The sequence below is a fragment of the Conger conger genome, chromosome 17 (assembly GCF_963514075.1).
Source record: "Conger conger chromosome 17, fConCon1.1, whole genome shotgun sequence".
Taxonomy (NCBI): domain Eukaryota; kingdom Metazoa; phylum Chordata; class Actinopteri; order Anguilliformes; family Congridae; genus Conger; species Conger conger.
The window spans coordinates 13,768,568-13,793,421 of record NC_083776.1 but is presented as its reverse complement, the minus strand read 5'-3'; the positions used below and the strand labels follow the sequence as shown (position 1 = coordinate 13,793,421).

Below are 24,854 nucleotides of genomic sequence, written 5' to 3'. Positions count from 1 at the left end.
AGAAAATTCTGTTGACCCAATGTCATGCAATTATCACTGTCTTAAATTGATGGCTTCTGTCTTCAACTTAATTTCTCTCAGTTGATGACAAGGCCAAAAAGGATGTTGTGTTCCTTCTGGATGGGTCTGATGGCACTAGAAATGGATTCCCAGCAATGCGAGACTTTGTTCAAAGAGTAGTGGATAAACTGAATGTGGAGGAGAACAAAGACAGAGTTTCTGTGGTCCAGTACAGCAGAGATCCAGAGGCTCATTTCTATCTGAACACATACTCAACAAAGGGAGATGTCACTGATAGTATTAGAAACCTGAGACACAAAGGTGGAAGACCCCTCAACACTGGGGCAGCTCTCCAGTTTGTTAAGGACAATGTGTTTACTGATTCTGCTGGGAGCAGACGTCTGGAAGGTGTTCCTCAGCTCCTGATTTTGCTGAGTGGCGGAAGGTCCTACGATAATGTCGATTCACCAGCCTCTGCACTGAAAGAGCTTGGAGTTTTGACCTTTGCAATTGGGACAAGAGGCTCTGACAGTAGAGAGTTGCAGAAGATATCCCAAGATCCTAGTCATGCTCTTTCAGTGTCAGAATTCACTGACCTTCCCAACGTCCAAGAGCAGCTTCTTACCTCTGTGGACATGGTTGTGGTCCGTAATGCAACTGAAGCGCCTTCCGTTTTCGGTATGTCAGCTTTTTTCCAGTGTGAGACAATGATTTTTCTTTTATTCCTCGATTAATTGTCATTTCTGATGACAAACCATTCAGTGAGGAAATAATAATTATTGCATTTTTCACCCCAGATGTAGTATGTTTTAGTGTAGCAATGACTTTGAATAATGCGTTTCATTTGAGTTCAATGGGAAAGGTAACCTAGGGTTTCTGAACATACAATTCTCATGAGTGCTTTTTCTTTTTTTTTTTATTCTGTTGACCCAATGTCATGCAATTATCACTGTCTTAAACTGATGGCTTCTGTCTTCAACTTGATTTCTCTCAGTTGATGACGAGGCCAAAAAGGATGTTGTGTTCCTTCTGGATGGGTCTGATGGCACTAGAAATGGATTCCCAGCAATGCAAGACTTTGTTCAAAGAGTAGTGGATAAGCTGAATGTGGAGGAGAACAAAGACAGAGTTTCTGTGGTCCAGTACAGCAGAGATCCAGAGGCTCATTTCTATCTGAACACATACTCAACAAAGGGAGATGTCACTGATAGTATTAGAAACCTGAGACACAAAGGTGGAAGACCCCTCAACACTGGGGCAGCTCTCCAGTTTGTTAAGGACAATGTGTTTACTGCTTCTGCTGGGAGCAGACGTCTGGAAGGCGTTCCTCAGCTCCTGATTTTGCTGAGTGGCGGAAGGTCCTACGATAATGTCGATTCACCAGCTTCTGCACTGAAAGAGCTTGGAGTTTTGACCTTTGCAATTGGGACAAGAGGCTCTGACAGTAGAGAGTTGCAGAAGATATCCCAAAATCCTAGTCATGCTCTTTCATTGTTAGAATTCACTGACCTTCCCAACGTCCAAGAGCAGCTTCTTGCCTCCGTGGACATGGTTGTGGTCCATAATGTAACCGAAGCCCCTAACGTTTTAGGTATATCAACTTTTTTCCGCAATCAGACAATGATTTTGCTTTTATTCCTTGATTAATTGTAATTTCTGATGACAAACCATTCAGTAAGGAAATTATAATTATTTAATGTTTCACACCAGATGTAGTATGTTTAATATAGCAATGACTGAATAATGCGTTTCATTTGAGTTCAATGGGAACGGTAACCTAGGGTTTCTGAACATACAATTCTCATGAGTGCTTTTAATTTTTTGGGAAAATTCTGTTGACCCAATGTCATGCAATTATCACTGTCTTAAATTGATGGCTTCTGTCTTCAACTTAATTTCTCTCAGTTGATGACAAGGCCAAAAAGGATGTTGTGTTCCTTCTGGATGGGTCTGATGGCACTAGAAAAGGATTCCCAGCAATGCGAGACTTTGTTCAAAGAGTAGTGGATAAGCTGAATATGGAGGAGAACAAAGACAGAGTTTCTGTGGTCCAGTACAGCAGAGATCCAAAGGCTCATTTCTATCTGAACACGTACTCAACAAAGGGAGATGTCACTGATGGTATTAGAAACCTGAGACACAAAGGTGGAAGACCCCTCAACACTGGGGCAGCTCTCCAGTTTGTTAAGGACAATGTGTTTACTGCTTCTGCTGGGAGCAGACGTCTGGAAGGTGTTCCTCAGCTTCTGATTTTGCTGAGTGGCGGAAGGTCCTACGACAATGTTGATTCACCAGCTTCTGCACTGAAAGAGCTTGGAGTTTTGACCTTTGCAATTGGGACAAGAGGCTCTGACAGTAGAGAGTTGCAGAAGATATCCCAAGATCCTAGTCATGCACTTTCAGTGTCAGAATTCACTGACCTTCCCACCATCCATGAGCAGCTTCTCTCTTCCGTTGACATGATTGTGGTCCCTAAGACAACTGACGCACCTACTATTATAGGTATGCCTGCTCTTTTCCCGTGCCAGATAATGATTTAGATTTTTTTCCTTTATTAATTTTTATTTCTGATGTCAAACCTTTCAGTTAGGAAATCATCATTTTTGTATTTTTCTGCCTAGATTTAGAATGTTTGAATATGGCAGTGACTTTGAATAATGAGCTTAACTTTAGTTCATGTGCAAAGGTTACCTAGGTTTTCTGAACATACAATTTTCATGAGTGCTTTTTGGTTTTTCATAAAATTCTGTTCCTGCAATGTCATGCAATTATCACTGTCTTTCATTGATGCCTTCTGTCTTCAACTTACATTTTCTCAGTTGAACACATGGCAGAAAAAGATGTTGTATTCCTTCTGGATGGGTCTGATGGCACTCGAAATGGATTCCCAGCAATGCAAGACTTTGTTCAAAGAGTAGTGGATAAGCTGAATGTGGAGGAGAACAAAGACAGAGTTTCTGTGGTCCAGTACAGCAGAGATCCAGAGGCTCATTTCTATCTGAACACATACTCAACAAAGGGAGATGTCACTGATAGTATTAGAAACCTGAGACACAAAGGTGGAAGACCCCTCAACACTGGGGCAGCTCTCCAGTTTGTTAAGGATAATGTGTTTACTGCTTCTGCTGGGAGCAGACGTCTGGAAGGTGTTCCTCAGCTCCTGATTTTGCTGAGTGGTGGAAGGTCCTATGATAATGTCGATTCACCAGCTTCTGCACTGAAAGAGCTTGGAGTTTTGACCTTTGCAGTTGGTATTAGAGGCTCTGATCTTTTTGAACTCAGACGCATTTCTTACGATCCAAGCTATTCTCTTTCCGTTTCGGAATTCACAGAACTTTCAAATATCCAAGAGCTACTGCTCTCCAGAATTGCCAAATCTGTGTTTAATTTTGCCACTGAAAAACCAACAATTCATGGTAAGCAGTACTTTGCTTCCATTTTCCCAATGTTCTCTGATTTATTATTTTACAATGCATTACATGCTACTCAAGATTCAAAGATTTTTAACGGTTTACCATTCGTGAATAACGTTCAAATATGGTAAGTATGTTTTTCGTTTTTGGAGATATTTCAGCTTTGGGTAACAAATACTTAATATCTGAAATAGGAAGTTTTTTTTCAAGTTTGACATTTGGTCACCTCACTTTCTTCCACATGATTGGCTGATGACATTTTTGTATTAACAAGCTGGTTTACAGGTCTACCTTATAAACTGAATTCATGCAGTTTAAATTTTTATTTGGGTCTCTCAAGGGTTTCTTATGCTGATGCTTTTAATTTATTCTTTATTTATTCTTTGTTCTTCTTCTTCCCTGAATGTTTTATTCATTTTGAAGGTTGCATTTGCTTTTCATGTGCCTTTAGTGTTTTATGAATAGGGATCTACAGTCCTTTTCTTTCATTACCATTTATGAATTTCATCCAGTTTAGTGGTGAACAAATAGATCAGCCCTTAAATAGGGCCCTTACTTCGAATTTCATGTTTTTTTTTTATGGAGTATGTGTTCCTGAAATGTATGCCACGAGTGGGATTGCATTCACTATTCGGTTCTTTTTTTTTCTTCTCTGTTTACTGCGTACATGTTCTGTCTGGGCCAGAAGATTCATATTTATGTTCACATATAGTAATTTTGAATTAAAATAATATCCTTTAAGGATAATGCAGAAGATGATTTATCTTTACTCATAATATTTGATTAAAAAGTTCAAAAAGTGTACTTAAAATGTCCCAGAAAAGGTCCAAAATGTTTTAGCTTTCTGTGACTGCAGGGTCGGTATTAACACACAGCATTTTACTTTTGTTTCCTTTTAGCAGAGACCCAGGGTCCGAAGAAGGATGTTGTCTTTCTGGTTGATGGATCCGATGCCACAAGACAACAATTCACAGTCATCCAGGAATTCATCCGCAGAGTTGTGGAAAATCTCAACGTTGGAGAGAACAAAATCCGGATTGGAGTGGTGCAGTACAGTGATAGTCCAAGTGGGGATATGTTCCTGAACTCTCATACGACCAAGCAAGGTGTTTTAAATGCCATAAAGGGTCTGCAGCACAGAGGGGGTAGGCAGCGTAATTTGGGGAGGGCTGTAGAGTTTGTCAGCCAGGAGGCCTTACACCCCAGACAAGGAGGCAGAAGACTGGAAGGCGTCCCACAGTTTGTGATTGTGGTCTCAGGGGGCAAATCTTCAGATAATGTTATAGGTCCTGCCACAACTTTAAAGCAGTCTGGTGTGGTGCCTTTCAGTATTGGAACCAGAGATGTAGGGTCCCAAGAGCTTGAAATAGTTTCCTATGTTCCAAACTTTGCTTTCACTATTGATGATTTCCCCGGCCTATATACCATTCAGCATGGACTCATCACCACTCTGACGGAGCTGTCAGATGAAGAAATTAGGAATTTAAAACCCCAGTACCCAGCAGGTGAGAAAATTTCAAGACAATTCCACCATAACACTAATGAACTACATGCATAAAACAGCAAGCTCTTGTTTGATATTTGCCACACCACGGAATGTCTATAATTTCTTCACAAGCTTAACTAATTCCTTTCAGTTACCCATGTCAACATTTTCCCTTTTAAATTATGTCGACTTCTTGGACACAATTTATTCCGGGAATGCTGTTTTACGCTTGCTCTAGACATACGCAAACAAAGTTGAATCATTTTCGTTCAAGGCCATTTTTCGTATATAGTTTTGGTTTGATCATCTCCATTAATTAGAATTTGACTGTGCCTTTTTTTGTCATTGCTAAATTTTTATTGTCATAGATCAATAACTAGGATACTGTTTAAAGTGGATGAGATTTTGGTATTCTATATTTTAAAAAATCGTGCATGATTGAAACTCTCAAAATGTATGGAAATAAAACTACCTGTCTGTAATGCAGTTACTCCGTCTGGTGGAGACAAGAGGGACGTGGTCTTCCTTATTGACGGATCCACTGCTGTGCGTGGTGAATTCAGCAACATCCGGGATATGATCGGGAGAGTTGTGGACCGGCTAGATGTAGGCCTGGACAGGGTGAGGATCTCTGTAGTCCAATACAGTGAAGAGCCCAAGGTGGAGTTTCTCCTTAATGAGCATTCCACTCCGGAGGAAGTGCGTGGTGCAGTGCGGAAGATAAGGAACAGGGGAGGAAACCAATTGAACACAGGCCGAGCTTTGGACTGGGTGTCCAAAAACATCTACCAGAGGTCAGCTGGCAGCAGGGTTGAAGAGGGGATCCCGCAGTTCCTTGTACTGGTCACCGGGGGCAAGTCCTCAGACAACGTCTACGGGCCAGCCAATCAGTTGAAGTCAAGCCGGGTTGTTGCTCCTTTTGCCATTGGAGGGAGGAACGCCGACCAAAATGAGCTGCGGGCTATATCTCTGAAACCTGAATATGCCTACACAGTTACCGATTTTCAAGAACTCCCCAGTGTTGAGCGGCAAATGTTAGCATCAGTGAAAACCTTGACAACAAAAGATATAACTGATACTGTACTGGACGTAGGTATGATAACATTTTACTTATTTCCGGAGTTATACAAAAATTCTTAGGGCAGAAAAATTGTATTGTCCGAAGTGTAATTTGAATATTTGCGTAAAATTATTTACACAAAGATAAGGACATTTTTATCTATTACATTTCAATGTAAATTCTTGGAACTTTCCTTTCCTCCTTAACATGTATTTCTTTGTTCATGCTAGCTAATGTCTTCCTTGGAAAAAAGGACATTGTATTCCTGATTGACGGGTCAGACACTGTGGGCTCCAGTGGTATCGCCCACATCCGGGACTTCATCCTGAAAGTGCTCCAGCAACTGGACATTCGTCCTGACCAGGTCCGTATTGGCATCGTTCAGTACAGTGACAGGCAGAAGACGGAGTTCTCTCTCAACTCCCTTGACAACAAGGCTGCTGTTCTGTCGGCAGTGAAGAGGCTCCGCCTTTTGGGTGGGCGGTCCGCTGATCTGGCCGAAGGCATCGATTATGTGCTACAAAACGAGCTCAAGCCTTCAGCCGGTGTTCGGCCGTACGAGGCCTCCCAGCACTTGGTGGTGCTTACCGGGGGGAGGTCCCCATCGGATGTCTCTGGCTATGGCGAAAAGCTCAAGAATCAGCGGATCGGTTGCATAGGGGTCGGTGCTGGTGCGGCTGACTCCAGGCAGCTCACTCAGATCGCCACCACCTCGGCGGACGTCCTCCAGGTTGCCAACTTCCCCGGGCTGCCCAACGTCCAGGACAGGTTCATTGCCAGACTCAGTGGCACTTTACCGGAAGTGCTACCCGATCCCAATCCCGATATCGAAATCGACCCAGGTAAGTTCATATAAATGTGCAAATTGTTGTAAGTCATGATTGTGGTATTGCTGTGGGAAAAAAAAGAATTCTCAGTAAATAAGTACCTTGGAGTAGAAGCCAAAGTATTATACTGAATTCTTATTATTATTACTTAAATTGCACAGGTGGTTAAATGTTTTTTTCATGTTGCAAATTTGCATATAAAAAATTGTATCATGGTAATCACATGTCCAGTTATGGTAGAATTTATTTACAATTATTTTGACATTATTACAGCTTAGCAAATTGGATCAGAATCAGAACTGATGAAAACCTAATGTACATATATGGTCTTTATATCAGAGAGGCAATAATGGGGTTACAATACTGTCAGCTGGCTGTGGTTCTGAATATTTTCTGCTTACATTAAAAGCAGATGTCATGCTTATGTATAATTAGGACAAGGGACAGCATCTAAATGGAGAAGTATTCCCAGGTCTAATTTTCTCCCCTTTATCTATTCACTTTAAAGGTTTAAGTCCTAAAGTAGCCGACATTGTATTTTTGGTGGATGGTTCAATAAACCTTGGCAAGGAGAATTTCAAAGAAGTCATGGAGTTCATTATGAACCTTGTCGACCTCTTTTTCACGGAGAGGGACAACCTGCAGATTGGTCTGGCTCATTACGCTGCAGATGTGACTGACGTGTTCTACCTTAACACGTACAAGAACAAGGATGACATCCTGGAAGCCGTCACCGGGACAGAGTACAAAGGAGGCCGTAGGCTCAACACCGGCGCTGCCATAAAATACGTTCAGGACAATTATTTTGTCAAATCAAGGGGGAGCAGGAAAGATGAGGGCGTCCCCCAGATCCTGATGCTCATTAATGGCGGGAGGTCTCATGACGATGGGAAGACTGCCGCACTTGGTCTCAAAAATGCTGGTGTTCGGATCTATGCCGTCGGGGTGGGCGACATTGAGGATGAGCTCACCGGCCTGGGGAGTGAGGCAACCACTGTGCACAGAGCTAGAACTTTCCTGGAGCTCTCCGAACTGAACGAGCAGATCTTGCAGACTCTGGACGATGATGTGAAGGGCCAGAAACACTGCACAGGGGAGGTGGAACCCACAAGGGGTAAGGAAACAGATTCTTATGTTAGTAGCACAAGGGAAAGGTAGTGTCTCTGATTGATCATAATCCACAGTCTATCTGAATTATCAAAGCACTACCACTAAGCCAAAAGTGTTTACTAGAGGGATGCACCAATGTTGTCTCTAAACAGTGCATAGTGTCTTGTCGTTGTTTTTGTTCTGGTTTATCTCTCAAAACCCATTATCCCTGTTTGACATTAAAGGCATATTATCCAAGATTCCTTTTTTTTGCTCCCCTCCTGTGTTTATACGCAAAAAACGAAAAATGCCCCCATTCTCAACCCCACCTCCACCTCCAAGATCATTCTGGCTAGCTGTTGGTAATGATATATAAAATGTAAACATTTGCTTTAGTAGTCGCTTTCCACACAAACATTAGTGGTGATTGAATTGAATCACCCAACTAATGCTGCCAGGGGATTTCAGTCTGCTCTAGCCTGCCTGGAAGGTAGCATTGCACAATTTTGTAGCATAAGCATGCATACTCACAAACTCATCAATTCATTGTTGCTTTCATTTTTATCATTTTAATGACTGTGTAATGTTTCTGAATCTGTCCTGTCTGTATTAGTGTTATTATTGTTTATTCTTGTTATTTATTCATTATCTTGCATCCCTGGTTATTGTTTCCCATTACAGTTTCACATTCATGATCCCCTGTTATGTCTGTGTCTAAATCACTCCCCTGTCTGCATGCTTCACTATTCGGGGTGGTTTCGGTTGTTTCCAGGATTTCAACATTCCTTCCAGTCTTGCATTTCTTACTTCCTGCTTCTCTCGATAATTAAATGTTGTAAAGCCTTATTCTTACTAACTACTTCTAATCTAGATATTTCACAGTACCAATCCGATTAATACACTTACTGTCTGTCTAACTAACTAATTAACTAACTTTAATTGGATAGTTTAGAACTCACTAACGCAATCTCTTAGTTTTCCGTACTGTTCTATAACTCTGCCTCCCTATGCTATCCCTGATTACTCGCTTAGATTCAGCAAGTAGTCTCTGACTATCATTACGTCTTCAATCTATACAAATGTCTACTCCCTAATCCGGAGCCGTATGTTTTACATGTTTGTTAACGTTTTCGTCTCCCCCCTGTTATTGTATTATTACTCTATTATGTTTCCCACCTATTTATTAGCCCACCTTTCTCCCGAGCCCCGCCTGGATTGTCACCTTCCCTCATGTATTTAAACCTCCGCTTCTTTCCTTGTCAGAACATTGATCATTTATAGTGCCGAGTTCCTAGTACACCTATTCTTGAGATTCCTGACTTTGATTTTGATTTTCGAGTTTGCCTTGCCCTGCCCTCTGGTCTCGTTTGCCCATCTGCTTTCTTGGTTTTGATTATTTGCTTTGTTTTTTGCCTTAGCCCTTTTGTACTTTCGCCCTTTGATTGATTTTGGGTAAAATAAAAATATTTTGAAAACCTTTCCCCTATTAGGAGGTAGGCAAACAATATTAACGCCGTATTAGTGGTAACTTGGTGCTAGGCATGTCTAGGAATGTGTGCATAGCCGTTCTGATAAATGAGCACCATTATGCTTTGACCCACCAACTGATAAATCAGATGCATTTCTGCATACCATGCTGAGATGCTGCAACCTTTTTAAACATGTGAATGCTGCATTAACAGAGTGTTCAAAGACAGATATTATGAAATGCATTATTTTATGTACTTATATCATATATCATATGTATTTATTGTGGTTCATTCTCTCTCATCAGTCTGTAAGGTGGAGGTACTGGTGGGCTTTGACGTGTCCGCACAGAATATCTTTGCTGCCCAAAGGTCTCTGGAATCCAAAATGGGGGCCATCCTCCAGAGGATTATGCAGATGCAGGCCATCAGCTGCACTGCTGGCCAGGCTCCCTCTGTACAGGTCGGCATGCTGGCCATGGACTCCGCATCCGAACCGGTCCTGTTGGACTTCACAGGAGACTACACCCAGCTTTTTGATTCCTTCAGGGCCCTCCACAACCGTGGCCCTTACGTCCTCAACGCCAAGACCATTAAAGCCTACACCGACCAGTTCCGCAACCGAGCCTCGGACGTTGTTAAAGTGCGTCTGAATGCACTACCGCTTCTTTTATTGTTTACATTTGAAATTGATATGTATTTAATTATATTTTAATTATCTTATATGAAAAAAATAGTGACTTTGGTTGTGGTAAGTAAAATGTTGGTGTCGCTTTTCCTTTTTTCCCCTCATATGAAATGTTTAGGTTGTGATACACCTGACCGATGGGCTGGATGGACAGTATGCACAGATGAAGGAGGGTGTTGAGGCTCTCCGTGTGTCAGGTGAGGAAGGATCCATGTGATTTTCTGTCATTTTCACATCAAACTAAATCACCATCAATAAGCTTTATGCTTGGTTATATAGCATTAATCCCAGAACGGACAAATGTATATTTTCTTGGACATGTAAATGCGACCAGACCCACGTACAAAATTTTTTTTTTTTTGCAGTGTAGCATTAAACCTTCGTTCCAATGTAAGATTTTGATCTAAAATGCTTATAGAAGACAGTTTGATTGATTATGATTATGGTTTTGAATAAAATAATCAAAGTTAAAAACATGAAACTGCTGTAACAAGTCGGTGTTGTTTTCAAAGGGGAAAAAAGTGCTTAAAAGTGATCTTAAAAGTGCGCTTTTTGGGTTTGGGTTTATATTGCTTGCAAATAACATCTTATTTGCAAACATTATATGCAGCCTGTAGCGTAGTGGTTAAGGTGGTTAAAGGACTGGGACACACAAGGTCAGTGGTTCGATCCCCAGTCTAGCCACGATAAGATCTGCACAGCCGTTGGGCCCTTGAGCAAGGCCCTTTACCCCTGCATTGCTCCAGGGGAGGATTGTCTCCTGCTTAGTCTAATCAACTGTACGTCGCTCTGGATAAGAGCATCTGCCAAATGCCATTAATGTAATGTAATGTAATATATCTGAATTTTAACAAACTGTTGAAGCATTTTTACCTGTGGTTACCTAAGGGTCTTGTTGATGAATCCCGTTTTGGAAAGTTGTGTTCCACAATCTCTTAAAATTAGCTGCAGGCTTTTGTGCGGTTAAGCATCACTTCCCACACCGAGATGATCCTTTTCAGACCCCAAGACTCACAGCCAGTCCCTGTAAACTGTGATTCTCGCCGGTAGGTGTGAACAGTTTTATCTTGGTTGGCCTGGAGAGAGTTCAGCGGTTTGAAGATGCCGTGCTGCTGGAGTTCGGGCGTGGCTTTAGATATACCAAGCCTCTACGTGTCAACCTGCTGGACCTGGACTACGAGCTGATGGAGGAGCTGGTAAGCTGTACTGCACACACATAGGCATGCTGCTCACATTCCCCTGCTCAAAAGTCCAGACAGTACCTGCTGGGATTCTAAGGCTTACGTGGTTGCTTTAAGCTGTGTTTTCAATAATAATAATACATTATATTTATTTACTGCCTTTCTCAAACCCAAGGACACTTTACTGAGTAGAGGATAAATTGACAAGATTCAACAGAAAACATAAAAGAAGAAAACCTAATTTTATCAAATTGATAAAAATTGATAAATTATTGAACTGAAAACGCAAACCCAGGGAGAGCAGGAAACAAAGGAAAGAAAAAAGAGAAGTAGTCAATTCCAGAATTTGGGGGCCATGGCACTGAACAACCCCAAAAATGATAGTCTGGATTTAGGGACTGGAAGTCCAGTGCCAGAGGGCGCGAGTAGGGGTATAGAGGAGGAGTAATTCAGTGAGGTAGCAAGGAGCCAAACCAACGTGCTTTGTTGGTGGTGAGAAGGATTTTGTAATGTATGCATGAGGTAAGTATTCTGGTAGCCAAGTTTTGGAAATATTCAGTTTTTGAAGTATTTTACCAGGGAGACCACAGAAAACGGTATTGCAGTAATCAAAATGGGAGGTGATGAATGCGTGGACCAGGGTGGAAAAATACATTCTTGGTGAGGGTTTGGGGTGTGAAGCTAGGAATTAGTTAGGAATCAAAGTTGATGCAAAGGCTACGGACAGTGGAGCGTTTGACTATGAGACCATCTATTGACATTATCAGACAGGTTAGTTTTCTGAGGTCATGATTTTTGGTCCAGTTGTCGACATATGTGGCCATCCAGTGCTTTATGTTGTGAATGCACGTTCTTAGTGCTGACATAAATCTGTATATCATTGGCATAACAGTGAAAATCGAGACCATGGCGATGAATGATTTGACCAAGGGTAAGCATATAGATAATAAATGGAAGGCGGCCCAGGACTGATCCTTGGGGGACACCTTGAGTGATGGGGGCTGTGGAGGATTTGTGATTGCCTAAGGTGATGAAATGTTGTCTGTCATTGAGGTAGGATGTGAACCAGGCAAGAGCGTTATCAGTGAGACCAAGGATGGAGCGCAGGCAGAAGACAAGAATAGCTTGTCAATGGCTGATCAAATCTGGTCAAAGCTGGTCTGCAGCTGTAAACTGGTGGCCAAACTGACTGTCCAAGCTGGCTATAGTTTAGTCAGCTGGTAAACAGCTAAAAGTATGGAAAACACAGCTTAAACCATCTTGACTGGCTTACGCTGGTATAAACTGGAATTTTCAGCAAGGACATACACATAGACATATACATACTCAAGGAGAAATGCACACCTATATGCACACAAACTGTGCATTGAGGGTCAGCACAAACTGCAATCATACAGACTGTGTAAAAGCACACTCAACCTCACACTCAACCTCCCCTATGCTATATTTTACATTTACATTTACATTTTAGTCATTTGGCAGACGCTTTTAATCCAAAGCGACTTACAAGTGCATAGGTTCTACCATAAGTCAAAGCATCACATCCAGAAACTAGCAAATACACATGAAATGCTGTTCTAAACATAGTTGTCATCATAAGTTTTTTTTTTTTTTTTTTTTTGGGGGGGGGGTTAGACAAGGATAGGGATATCAGAAAGGAGGGGCAGGGGAAATCAGGACGGAGGACTAAGGTAGAGTTTGAAAAGGTGGGTTTTGAGTCTGCGTCAAAATAGGGGGAGGGATTCTGCTGTTCTGACAGTGGTAGGCAAGTCATTCCACCACTGAGGAACCAGAACGGAAAACAGGCGTGAATGTGCAGCTCGACCGCCAGGTGCACATAGAGAGGGAACCATAAGGTGACCAGAGCTGGCAGACCAGAGTGGTCTAGCTGGGGAGTAGGGAGTGATCAGGAATTGTATGTAAGGTGGGGCAGTCCCCTTAGCAGCCTGAAATGCCAAGACTAGGGCCTTGAAATGGATGCGTGCGGCAATAGGAAGCCAGTGGAGGCCAATGTGTGGTCGTTTGCTTCTGTTGATCCTGATCCGAAGAATACAGTGTGCATGTATTAAAGCTCAGCAGCCAGGAAACTTAACATAATGCCTACTGGGGTTAACTATTGACTTCCTATTGACATTTATTATTATTATTATTATTAGGACAACATTGCAGAAAGAGAATGCTGCTCGGTGCCGTGCAAGTGTACTGGACAGAGGGGGGATCGAGGATCTGTAGGAGCTCCCGGAATCAAGGTTAGTCCTGTTCTTTTGTTTGTTTGCTTGTCTGGTTAGATTTGTTAATGTTAATGCTAATTTGTAAATGATGATTGTGGTTCATTGAGCTTTCTGTTCCTGCCAGGGTGGACCAGGAGGGCCGGGCTACAGCGGACATCCCGGAGATGAAGGCGGCCCTGTAAGTAGCTGCTGAATGAATGTACTGATCTCTGCCCTCTGAGTGCATCCAACCCCACTCACCCTCCACCTGACCTCCTTAACTTAGCCACTCATATTTCATACCTCCTTTGGTAAATTCATGGTTTCATTGCAATGATTCCTTACTCACTTGCTCACAGTTCTGCCCATGAACTTTACCTCCACCCTCCTGTTTACTCAGCTCCCTCCTGCCTCCTTTTTCTGCTTTAAGATCGAATCCTTCTGGCAGAGTTAATCCCCCCTGTTGTGTTTTACAGTATGTTAATACTACCATTCCTTAGTACGTCTTCTCATCTCCTGAGCTCATCCTCCTCTATAGAGTTCTTAAGTTGTCCGGCTGGTGACCTTTATCCATAACTGCCTCCCAGTGGTAAAATAAAGTGCCTGAAAAAAACTATTAGAATGTATGTCACCTCCAAAGGCTTGCGTCTATATAAGCCGCACTAATCCACCCTGTCTCTTCCCTGGGCTGTTGTGTCATATTTGCATTTATGCAGGATTAAAAGATTGTACATAAAATAAAAGTCTATATGTTTATTCCCTCCTGTCAGGGTGAGAGAGGTCCCCCAGGTGTGAACGGAACTCAGGGCTTCCAGGGCTGTCCAGGGCAGAGGGGCGTGAAGGTGAGCTCCCTCCTCAGAGAAGAGTCTGAAACAGGACCTTGCTCCCCCGCTTGATCACAGCATCCCCACGGACAGAGTACTAATGCTGATGTTTTCTCTCGCGCAGGGCTCTCGAGGATACTCCGGAGAAAAGGTAAGACTGCCTTGCGTGTGAATTCATTCTTCTTCATTCATTTTTCTTTCTCTGTTTCTGCAGGCCATTTACTGTTATTTGTTTTATGACAGGGAGAATTTGGGGAAATCGGTCTGGATGGAATCAATGGAGAGGAGGTAAGGAAATGTTTTGACCAATGGCCAGTCCATGACACTTAACATTTTAGGCCAGGATAGTAATAATGCATAGTACATAATCTGTCTAAGAATATATGGTTCAGGTTGCTACCCTACATACAGTATGACTGAAAACTGATGACATATGAACTGTTTATCACATATCACATGCCTTTCTGCAGATGGCTTATCAAACAAAGCGTAGCTTCCATGCCATTGTCACTGCTCTAATGCATTGTGTCAAATCAGAAATCTTAATTTACCCCCCAAAAAGTGATACGGTGTAACCATTTACTCCTCTTCCATTCCCAAGGGAACACGTGGAGTGGCAGGACCTCCAGGAGACAGAGGAAACCCAGGAGGGAGGGTGAGTAGCCTACACATCACAAACCCCAACCCAACCCCACCCACACTTACTGTACACAGGCCCGTATACCTGTAGGTGCCTTTTGTACCATGCCCTATTGTTTAGTAGTGGTACCTGACTGTGAATCGTCCTTTTGTACCTTTCTGTTTTCAGGGTCCTAAAGGGGCTAAAGGCCAGGCTGGAGATCAAGGCGAGCTGGGCCTGAGGGGAGACCCGGTGAGTATATTCAGTGATCCAAACTATGTGGTCCCTCATATCTGCTCTGAGCTGAATGCATTTTCCCAAACTCATCCTCCAAACTATGTGGTCCCTCATATCTGCTCTGAGCTGAATGCCTATTCCCAAACTCATCCACCAAACTATGTGGTCCCTCATATCTGCTCTGAGCTGAATGCCTATTCCCAAACTCATCCACCAAACTATGTGGTCCCTCATATCTGCTCTGAGCTGAATGCATTTTCCCAAACTCATCCTCCAAACTATGTGGTCCCTCATATCTGCTCTGAGCTGAATGCATTTTCCCAAACTCATCCTCCAAACTATGTGGTCCCTCATATCTGCTCTGAGCTGAATGCGTTTTCCCAAACTCATCCTCCAAACTATGTGGTCCCTCATATCTGCTCTGAGCTGAATGCGTATTCCCAAACTCATCCTCCAAACTATGTGGTCCCTCATATCTGCTCTGAGCTGAATGCGTATTCCCAAACTCATCCACCAAACTATGTGGTCCCTCATATCTGCTCTGAGCTGAATGCTTATTCCCAAACTCATCCACCAAACTATGTGGTCCCTCATACCTGCTCTGAGCTGAATGCCTATTCCCAAACTCATCCACCAAACTATGTGGTCCCTCATATCTGCTCTGAGCTGAATGCGTATTCCCAAACTCATCCACCAAACTATGTGGTCCCTCATATCTGCTCTGAGCTGAATGCTTATTCCCAAACTCATCCACCAAACTATGTGGTCCCTCATACCTGCTCTGAGCTGAATGCCTATTCCCAAACTCATCCACCAAACTATGTGGTCCCTCATATCTGCTCTGAGCTGAATGCGTATTCCCAAACTCATCCACCAAACTATGTGGTCCCTCATATCTGCTCTGAGCTGAATGCCTATTCCCAAACTCATCCACCAAACTATGTGGTCCCTCATACCTGCTCTGAGCTGAATGCCTATTCCCAAACTCATCCACCAAACTATGTGGTCCCTCATATCTGCTCTGAGCTGAATGTGAATTCCCACAGTCGTCCCCTTGGTGTAGGAGACTACAAATTTTTGGCACTCCTGAAAAATGTTAATGTCCTAATGTGCAGTGTGTAATGTGCTTTATATCATAATGTTATGTATATTTGCTTTTCAGGGTGTGACTGGAAAAGACAACAAGAAGAAAGGACCAAAGGGTGACCCAGGCGATGTCGGACCACTGGTAATGTACCGCCAACTGCTTGTGCTCTGTATCAGAGAGGCCGCACCCTATCCGCAAGATCCATTGAAAGCCCCCTGGCTCATTCCGCCCCTCTCTTATGGGCTGCTTCAGTGTTTGTTTGCCATTTCTGAAGGACCGCAATGTGTCCAAGAGTAATCTGAGGAATGGAATCTTAAATACGTCCCTGGACCTTCTGCCTGAGTGTGTGTGCACATGTGTGTTCATACTCTACAATATTTTTACTTTTTTAGAAAATGTGGACATAAGCGTTGTGTGTACATATGTTTCTCAGGGCGAAGCAGGCACAGATGGAGTGCAAGGGGGCCCTGGTGAGCCAGGCAGGAGGGTAAGATTTCTGTGTCTTTCATTAGATCACCAGTAAGCAGCACTGCATGGCATCGTCTCCACTGAATTACGAACACTTGACCCTGTTAACTTACTCTCTATAGATGCTTTCATATGAGCAATCAGAGGTCTATGAGCATTGCACTGAATCATAGCTGAGTTTTAGCTCTTCACTGTTCATTGTGATAGTGGTACTACTTTACAATGGTAAACTCCCGTCCTTCCGAAATGTATGCTACTATGTTGTATTATAGAATGGATAGCTTTTTTATTCAAAGCCATAATGCAAAAAAAAAAAAATGTGTCTTGAGTGAGATCCAGATCTTGTTGTGACTTCTTTTTCTTTATGCGTTAGGGTGGTGATGGGAGGAGAGGTCCCCCTGGACCAAACGTAAGTTTCCGATCGGAGAAAAACTTCAAAAGGATCAAAATCTCTCAGTCCCACTATGCCTAACACATTAGGTCATTCCTGTCGACACTTATACAGGCTTCTCATACCAGCACAACCCCTGTCATATAACTTATTTATGTAACATCTGTTGACAGTATGGTGACAGCACATTTTCAGTTTGTTCTGTACTGAGAGATAAAAGGAAACTCTGAAAAGATAATGATGAGCATTCCTAATTATTTTCTTTATTTTTATGTTGACTGGTGTATATAATACAAGTTACCATAGACATTACGTCATCAGCTTAGCCCATGCTCTCGTCTGGAGTGCGTTTTGCACATTTTCCATTTGTACAGCTGGACATGTACAGGGCCAAACCCGACAGTCTCTTGGTTAAAGGTACAATAGGTAATTTTGGAGAGGAATAGCAGCAACTTCAATACTGTTCATCCCTCCCCCTTCTCTGTAAATGTGCTGACGTTGAAAGGCCATTGGCTGTGGCAATTAGGACCAATTTTCAACCAATGAGCTTGAGTTATTGTGCAGCACCTCACGGTCAACCCAGCTGCCGATTCATCTGCATATTCTGACTTGTGAAATGCACTCGGTACAAACAGCAATCTGTCTCCTCTTTTATAGGGACCTGCTGGGAAACCAGGAGCTGATGGTGTTGGGGGAGAGCCAGGCATTGGAGGGTCTCGGGTAGGTGTTTTTGCCAAGGCCACTGAAACGTGCTCACCTGAAAGTTAGCCAAATGAAGATAATGCTTCCTTTGAGAAACACAATGGCCTTTTTATCCATGTATTTCTGTTATTGTTTATATGTAGGTACAGTGTTTGATCTAGGTTGTGCCATTGGCCTGTTAAGTACTGTTAAGTACTGTTATTGCATTGCAAGTAATTTAATGTTAGAACTTATTGCCAGGCAAAGCACGATAGAAAATGTTGCAAGTTAATCAATAGAACTAACCATATCTGTTTTTAGCTCTTATTCAAATAAGAATGAGTAAACCATCCTGATGTAGGTATATTGTAGGTTGTATTAATTGGTGAAGTGTGCTAGCTCGCTTCACAGAAGCATAACAGTTAGTATTAGCCTAATTACCTTGTTAGCTTGCTGGTTGACCATCTAGCCGTAAGCTTGGTAACTACTTAGCTAGTTACCAAATCATGTTTCCAAGAGCAGCGCATTTCTTGCAGCAAACTCAGTAAAGAAACGTTTATGTTAGCCAACTTCATTAAACACATTACTCAATATTGCAGTGTTTTTACAATAAAAACATATGTTTTTTATTTACCCCTGATATTTGACAATGAGTCCATAAGAATAAGGGCCAGTTTTGACCCATCTAAATGAACCCTGGACCAAACACTTTAGGTAATTTGTATCATGTACACTTTTGGACCACATTCATGGAAATTGCTTAAATGTTCAGGTTAAATGCATTGCTCCAGGGTACAAAGGCAATGTCCTGTCTGGGTTTGAAAACTAGAAGCATATGTCATTACAAGCTGTGAATGTGTGTCCCAGGGCCCTCCTGGACCAAATGGAACTCCAGGAACCAGAGGGGAGGATGGGAACCCTGGACCCAGGGTATGGCACAGCCTCTTGTTCTCCTTGTCTCATCCCATTGCTGCTTCTGAAAGTCAACATACATTACGTTACATTACATTGCAGGCATTTAGCAGACGCTCTTATCCAGAGTGACGTACAATGAAGTGCAAATTGAACACAGGCACAAGTGCGATGAGGACCCTAGAGGAAAGCACGGTTCCTACGAGTCCTAGTGTGACCACATAGATATAATTTTAAAGAATACATCAACTTACCGACTAGCATACCACGGTTGACAGCTAGAATACCCTGAGCACGACAATAACTATATATATAAGTACTATTATTCCTGGGTTCGAATCCCCGTTGGCCGGGGCCTCTCTGTGCGGAGTTTGCATGTTCTCCTCGTGTTTGAGTGGGTTTCCTCCGGGTACTCCGGTTTCCTCCCACAGTCCAAAGACATGCAGGTTAGGCTGATTGGAGAGTCTAAATTGCCCGTAGGTATGAGTGTATGAGTGTATGAGTGTGTGAGTGTATGGTGTGTGCCCTGCGATGGACTGGCGACCTGTCCAGGGTGTATTCCTGCCTTTCGCCCAATGTATGCTGGATAGGCTCCAGCCCCCCTGCGACCCTGTTCAGGATAAGCGGGTTCAGATAATAGATGGATGGATGGATAAGTGCTATTATAATCTATGGCATACACAATGCTAATCAACAGAATCATTTCTTGTATTGTTTTTAATAAAAAATGGGAGCACACGTCTCTCGTTGACTCTGTGTTAGAGGCCTCAGAGTTTCTGCTGTTATATGCTATGGACGCTTGTTGCTTTTCTAGTCCTTTGGAAATGTGCAGCAGGAGCGTCTGGTAAATAAATCATGGCATCCTCAGGAGTAACAGTAAACATATGTTGTGTGCGGTCAGGAGATAAATGGGAACCACACATGAAGCAAAAATTCTGTTTACAATGCTGTGCTTTTATTAGAGCCCAGAGCCCCCGCACCCACAGTGCTGATGATGCTGCTTGTTTCTTGACAGGGTGCTGGAGGAACTCAAGGAACTCCCGGAGAAAAGGGCAGAAGAGGATCTCTTGGCCGCAAGGTACCATTCACTTGCACCACTGCTGCTGCTTAACCATTGGCCCTCGCTGTCCTCTTAGATAGGCAATTACTTTGGATGAGAAAGCTGCAGGAAACCCCTAGGAAGTATGTCAGTTTTTCTGTTGACCAACACTGGCCTTTGCCCTGGTTTCTGGTGAAAAATGCTTTAACCCATTCAGTCCCAAGCCTAATATTAAGTGGCTGCACCCAAATCTCGAGAGGTTTTGGCTTTGGTTGAGAAAATTGAGAGAATATAGTAGGGTTTTAATAGAGGCTGGAAACAATAGTACAGCAGTCAATCTGATTGGTTGAAAAGGTATGATTTTACATTAGTTGCGCTTGAGTGCCATATGGTACTCTTGGGACTGTGAAGGTTAATTGTTGCAGGATAGAGGCACAGATGTTTATGGAATAACCTGAACTTTGAGAAATTGTTTGATTGATTTAAATATTCAGCTGTCCAGGCCTAGTGGGATTTTTGTAATGCCATGTTTACAAAATAATAATGATGACTTTCATGAAAAACAAAACCAGATCAGATTTTTTTTAGCAGCATTAAAGGTCAGTCAATGGACTGGAGGATGTGACATGGAATAATTTGTTGTTTCTTGGCTCCTCTTACAGGGTGAACCAGGAGATTCAGGAACAAAGGGTGGGGTCGGACCCCCGGGACCCCGTGGAGAGCCTGTGAGTGTCTAAGACGGGTGTGACAAGTGTATATTGTTGTAACAACAACAACAACAACAATAATAATAATAATAATAATAATAATAATAATAATAATAATAATAATGTATCGGTCAAATCTCAAATACATCTAATAGGCATATTTAATGTCCTTCTAAAGTGCTGGTTCTCAATATAGTGAAGAGGGAAGCAAATCCATTTGTTTGTCTGCCATCTGTCGATGGAGGACCTTGCTTTTTTTTTGTTTTTGTTTGCGGCTCTTAAACAAAAAATTAAGAGCAACAGACAAACTTGGACTTGAAACGTGCAGGGAAAGTCAAGAAAACCCAGAATGGCTTGTACAAGGTACCTTCCCTTAGAAAAATTAATTTGTATTGCAATTTGCACATACATAATAACATAAATTAGAAAAGAAAAGTAAAAAAGCAATGTGTTTAAGTAAGTTAAGTAAAGGAATAGATTGAAGTGGGAAGTTGGTCAGTTATTATGAGGGAAAAGAAAGACATGTTCTTCAGACATTTTAGGCCGTTCAAATTTGGCAGAAAATATGAAAGAGCAAACAGATACGGTTATAAGATGTATTTCAGTGTTCTGGTCTTTTTTTTCTTTTTTTTTTTCAATGATGTGGAATTTACACTGACTGCTGCTATTGTTTCCACTGCTGCCCATCAGGAAGTTTGATCCCTTAGTAATTGGATTGTAAGTAGGGCTTGTCAACGGGAAGTGTTTCTGTGCCAGTGGACATGATTTTTTAAAAGCCATTTCTCAATTTTTTCTGCACTAGCTTATAGCATGGGTTACAAATGAATAATTTTAAAAGTGTGATTGACAACGTTTATGACCAAGTGCCCTTCTTAAATTAACACTTGCCTGACTTTTCCTGTTGTTAACCTTGGTCTATGAGTCGATGAGCATTTTATGTAGAGTAGCAGTTTCCTACAGATGTTTAGAATCAGGACAAAGTATGCATAACTAGTTCAAAGGAAAGCAGGATTCAGGGCTAAAAACACCATCTGTGGCTGGATTCCTTTAATGAGATGAATACTTTGCATTGGCTTTGGTCCCAGGGCGCACGGTCCGTATTTGAGCGGAAATAAGGTGCGCGTTTCCCTTGCAGGGCGATGACGGCAGAGATGGCTTTGGAATCCCTGGACCCAAAGGAAGAAGGGTAAAACTTTGTTTCATACCCCCAGTAGCAATAAATGCAGTATTCTGTAAATGCAGTGTGCATACTCTGTGGGACAAAGAGATATAATAATGTTGTGAGTTACTCGGTCTGTCAGTGAATGTTTTGCTACCTGTCAGTGTTACTAACGTAGCCTACAATGTGATGGATTTTCCCACCCTATACTACTGTGGAGTGGATTTGGTTGGAGTCAGTGCTCTGATGCTAGCATTAATGGAGTCATGTGTTTAATCGCAGGGTGACGAAGGATTCCCAGGCTTCCCTGGACCTAAGGTGGGTAATTCCCTCGGGTGAGATTCCTGGCTGTGGCTGACTGCTGCTCAGCCCAGCTCTGCCTCCCACACCCCCAGCTTCTACTCTCTCAGCACCTGGGTCTGACCCACATATGACCACCAGCGCTGCAGGCTGGCCATGTGCAGACCAGCTGATCTCTCTATCTCACCCCTCCTGCTTTGGTGTCTCCTACAGGGCGCGGCGGGTAGCCCAGGCACTGAGGGAGGCCCAGGGCCAAGAGGAAACCGAGGACAGCGGGTGAGTTTCCTGGGACTGAACGAAAAACGGAACGGAAATTGTCGGAAGATTGTCAGAGTGATAGACATTGAAGCTTAGTTTTTGTGTTTTGGGGCTTTTTGTATCGTCTTGGAGCTTTCCATTTGTGTTCCATACTGATTCAAGTAAAAAAAAAAAAAATTGTTGTGTATTTTAGTTCTATTCTTCCAAGCTGTTCCGAGCGTAAATGATTGCCCACGTGACATGACGTATGTTTTTGGCATAATTATGGGATGACGTTGCTAAATGTTAGCACAGAGAGCTGGCTAACATTTTAGTTTTAGATACTAAAACCATGAAGAGAAAGCTGATGTGTGTGGGCTTTAAAAAACGTAACAGAGCGATAGACTACTCTTTTAAAATCATATTAGAGATGATATAAGAGTAACTCAAGAAGTAAGAAAACACAGACATGGATACACAGACAGATAGAAATACTATATATAAATATTACCGGTATTGAGGCTATTTTTCAAATAGGAAAGATTGTCTGTTTCTGAAATACTTGCCTGCTTGGCTACTTTTACAGTAAATGTTTTCAGCTTTGTAGCTCTTATAGCTACAGTACGAGAGCCAAGCTATTCATTATACATAAATGGAACAAGTATGATTTGGGTCCGCACGTATTCTTGATGTAAATATGTTGGTGCTAACTGGGGTTCTCTTGCAGGGTGTTGCTGGTGATCCTGGTACTCCTGGTCAGAAAGGGGATGTTGGATACCCTGGACCTTATGTAAGGACCTTATTTTAATTGTGTGTGTGTGTGTGTCTGTTTGTGTGTGTGCTTGTGTGTGTGTCTGCTGGGGGGAGGGGAGGGGAGATGGATACACAGCCCTTATGTAGGTAAATGAGTTAACTGCAGAGAGATAGCATGGCCTACGGAGCCAAACTAACTAATTCACACTTAATGCAGGCCATGTGTGAGAGATTCACCTGGGGAAATGGCCGCTATGGTTACTAGTCATAAACAATGTTAGATCCACACCTTCTGTCCCTCATTGGACATTTGCACAAGTCTCTCAATCTTTGGCTCGGATTGACTTACTTTAACTCTTATCCTCACCTTTTCCATTTAAAAATGTTTCATGAAAAAAAATGTATATTATGTGATATTCAATAGCAAGGGCTAATGTTGATTCATAGGGTGCATACTAGTACTGTACTTGCCTGCAGCCACAGGTAAAGTGTGGTACATGACTGGGACCTGCAAGGTCGGTGGTTCGATCCCCGCTGTAGCCACAATACGATCCGCACTGCCGCTGGGCCCTTGAGCAAGGCCCTTAACTCTGCATTGCTCCAGGGGAGGACTGTCTCCCGCTTAGTCTAATCAACTTTACGTCGCTCTGCCATTAATGTAACAATGTGCAGCTTTCCCTTTGTGTTCAGTCTGTTTAATGCAGATTATGTGCTGTTTTTACTGCGTTCCCTCTGTGTTCAGTCTGCTTAATGCAGATTATGTGCTGTTTTGACTGCGTTCCCTCTGTGTTCAGTCTGTTTAATGCAGATTATGTGCTGTTTTTACTGCGTTCCCTCTGTGTTCAGTCTTCTTAATGCAGATTTTGTGCTGTTTTTACTGCGTTCCCTCTGTGTTCAGTCTGCTTAATGCTGATTTTGTGCTGTTTTTACTGCGTTCCTTCTGTGTTCAGTCTGCTTAATGCAGATTATGTGCTGTTTTGACTGCGTTCCCTCTGTGTTCAGTCTGTTTAATGCAGATTATGTGCTGTTTTTACTGCGTTCCCTCTGTGTTCAGTCTGCTTAATGCAGATTATGTGCTGTTTTGACTGCGTTCCCTCTGTGTTCAGTCTTCTTAATGCAGATTTTGTGCTGTTTTTACTGCGTTCCCTCTGTGTTCAGTCTGCTTAATGCTGATTTTGTGCTGTTTTTACTGCGTTCCTTCTGTGTTCAGTCTGCTTAATGCAGATTCTGTGCTATTTTTACTGTGTTCCTTCTGTGTTCAGTCTGCTTAATGCAGATTCTGTGCTGTTTTTACTGCGTTCCTTCTGTGTTCAGTCTGCTTAATGCAGATTCTGTGCTGTTTTTACTGCGTTCCTTCTGTGTTCAGTCTGCTTAATGCAGATTCTGTGCTGTTTTTACAGGGCCTGAAAGGACCGAGAGGACCTGGTGTGGTGGTAAGTTTATTTACAGGACTTCACAGATGTAAAACCACTTACTCATGATGCAAAAAAAAACGAATGAAAAAAGCTCAAAAAAATATTGGAACAAGGTAATAGTCTTTCTGAAATAATTCTGTGATCGTCAATTTGCTTTCAGCAATGTGATTTGGTGAAGAAGATCAGAGATAATTGCCGTGAGTACTAATTATGGAATATGGCATTTATCATAGAACATAAAATTGACAGTGTACTACAGTGTAAAATGTTCAGGTTATTATAGAACATGCTGCTTATTATGTAATTATTTGTCCAATTGAAGAGAAAATGTTTTAATTCTACTGTTGACATTTTCGAAACAGTATTTTAAAACGTACACTAGATAACAGCTTTTATTTGTGCAGCAGATGTCTTGATGTCTCTTCTGTTATGCTTATGGAAACAAAAAATATTATTTTTATCCATACGAATATACAATGTAATGGCATAATAATTCATTGTTATGGTACCTAGTATGTTGTTTCATAACTTTGTATTAACAAGTAATTCAGTGACTAATAAAGTGTTTCGTTTTTGTTTATTTCTAGCTTGCTGCTATGGTAAGT

At 42.3% G+C, this 24,854-nt stretch overlaps 1 protein-coding gene across 1 annotated transcript in view; it reads left to right on the top strand.

The window, feature by feature from the left end:
- col6a3 (collagen, type VI, alpha 3) overlaps nt 1–24,854 on the top strand; it is a 139,544-nt gene that overhangs the window by 104,857 nt on the left and 9,833 nt on the right. The window contains 28 exon segments of the mRNA XM_061226918.1: nt 4,313–4,918; nt 5,387–5,992; nt 6,190–6,801; nt 7,295–7,900; nt 9,650–9,984; nt 10,148–10,226; nt 11,080–11,225; nt 13,367–13,459; nt 13,566–13,619; nt 14,191–14,262; nt 14,369–14,395; nt 14,488–14,532; nt 14,846–14,899; nt 15,053–15,115; nt 16,263–16,328; nt 16,621–16,674; nt 17,029–17,064; nt 17,704–17,766; nt 18,595–18,657; nt 19,655–19,717; nt 20,341–20,403; nt 21,521–21,571; nt 21,827–21,862; nt 22,058–22,120; nt 22,809–22,871; nt 24,235–24,267; nt 24,410–24,446; nt 24,837–24,848. Of these exon segments, the coding sequence (XP_061082902.1) occupies nt 4,313–4,918; nt 5,387–5,992; nt 6,190–6,801; nt 7,295–7,900; nt 9,650–9,984; nt 10,148–10,226; nt 11,080–11,225; nt 13,367–13,459; nt 13,566–13,619; nt 14,191–14,262; nt 14,369–14,395; nt 14,488–14,532; nt 14,846–14,899; nt 15,053–15,115; nt 16,263–16,328; nt 16,621–16,674; nt 17,029–17,064; nt 17,704–17,766; nt 18,595–18,657; nt 19,655–19,717; nt 20,341–20,403; nt 21,521–21,571; nt 21,827–21,862; nt 22,058–22,120; nt 22,809–22,871; nt 24,235–24,267; nt 24,410–24,446; nt 24,837–24,848 (4,101 nt within the window).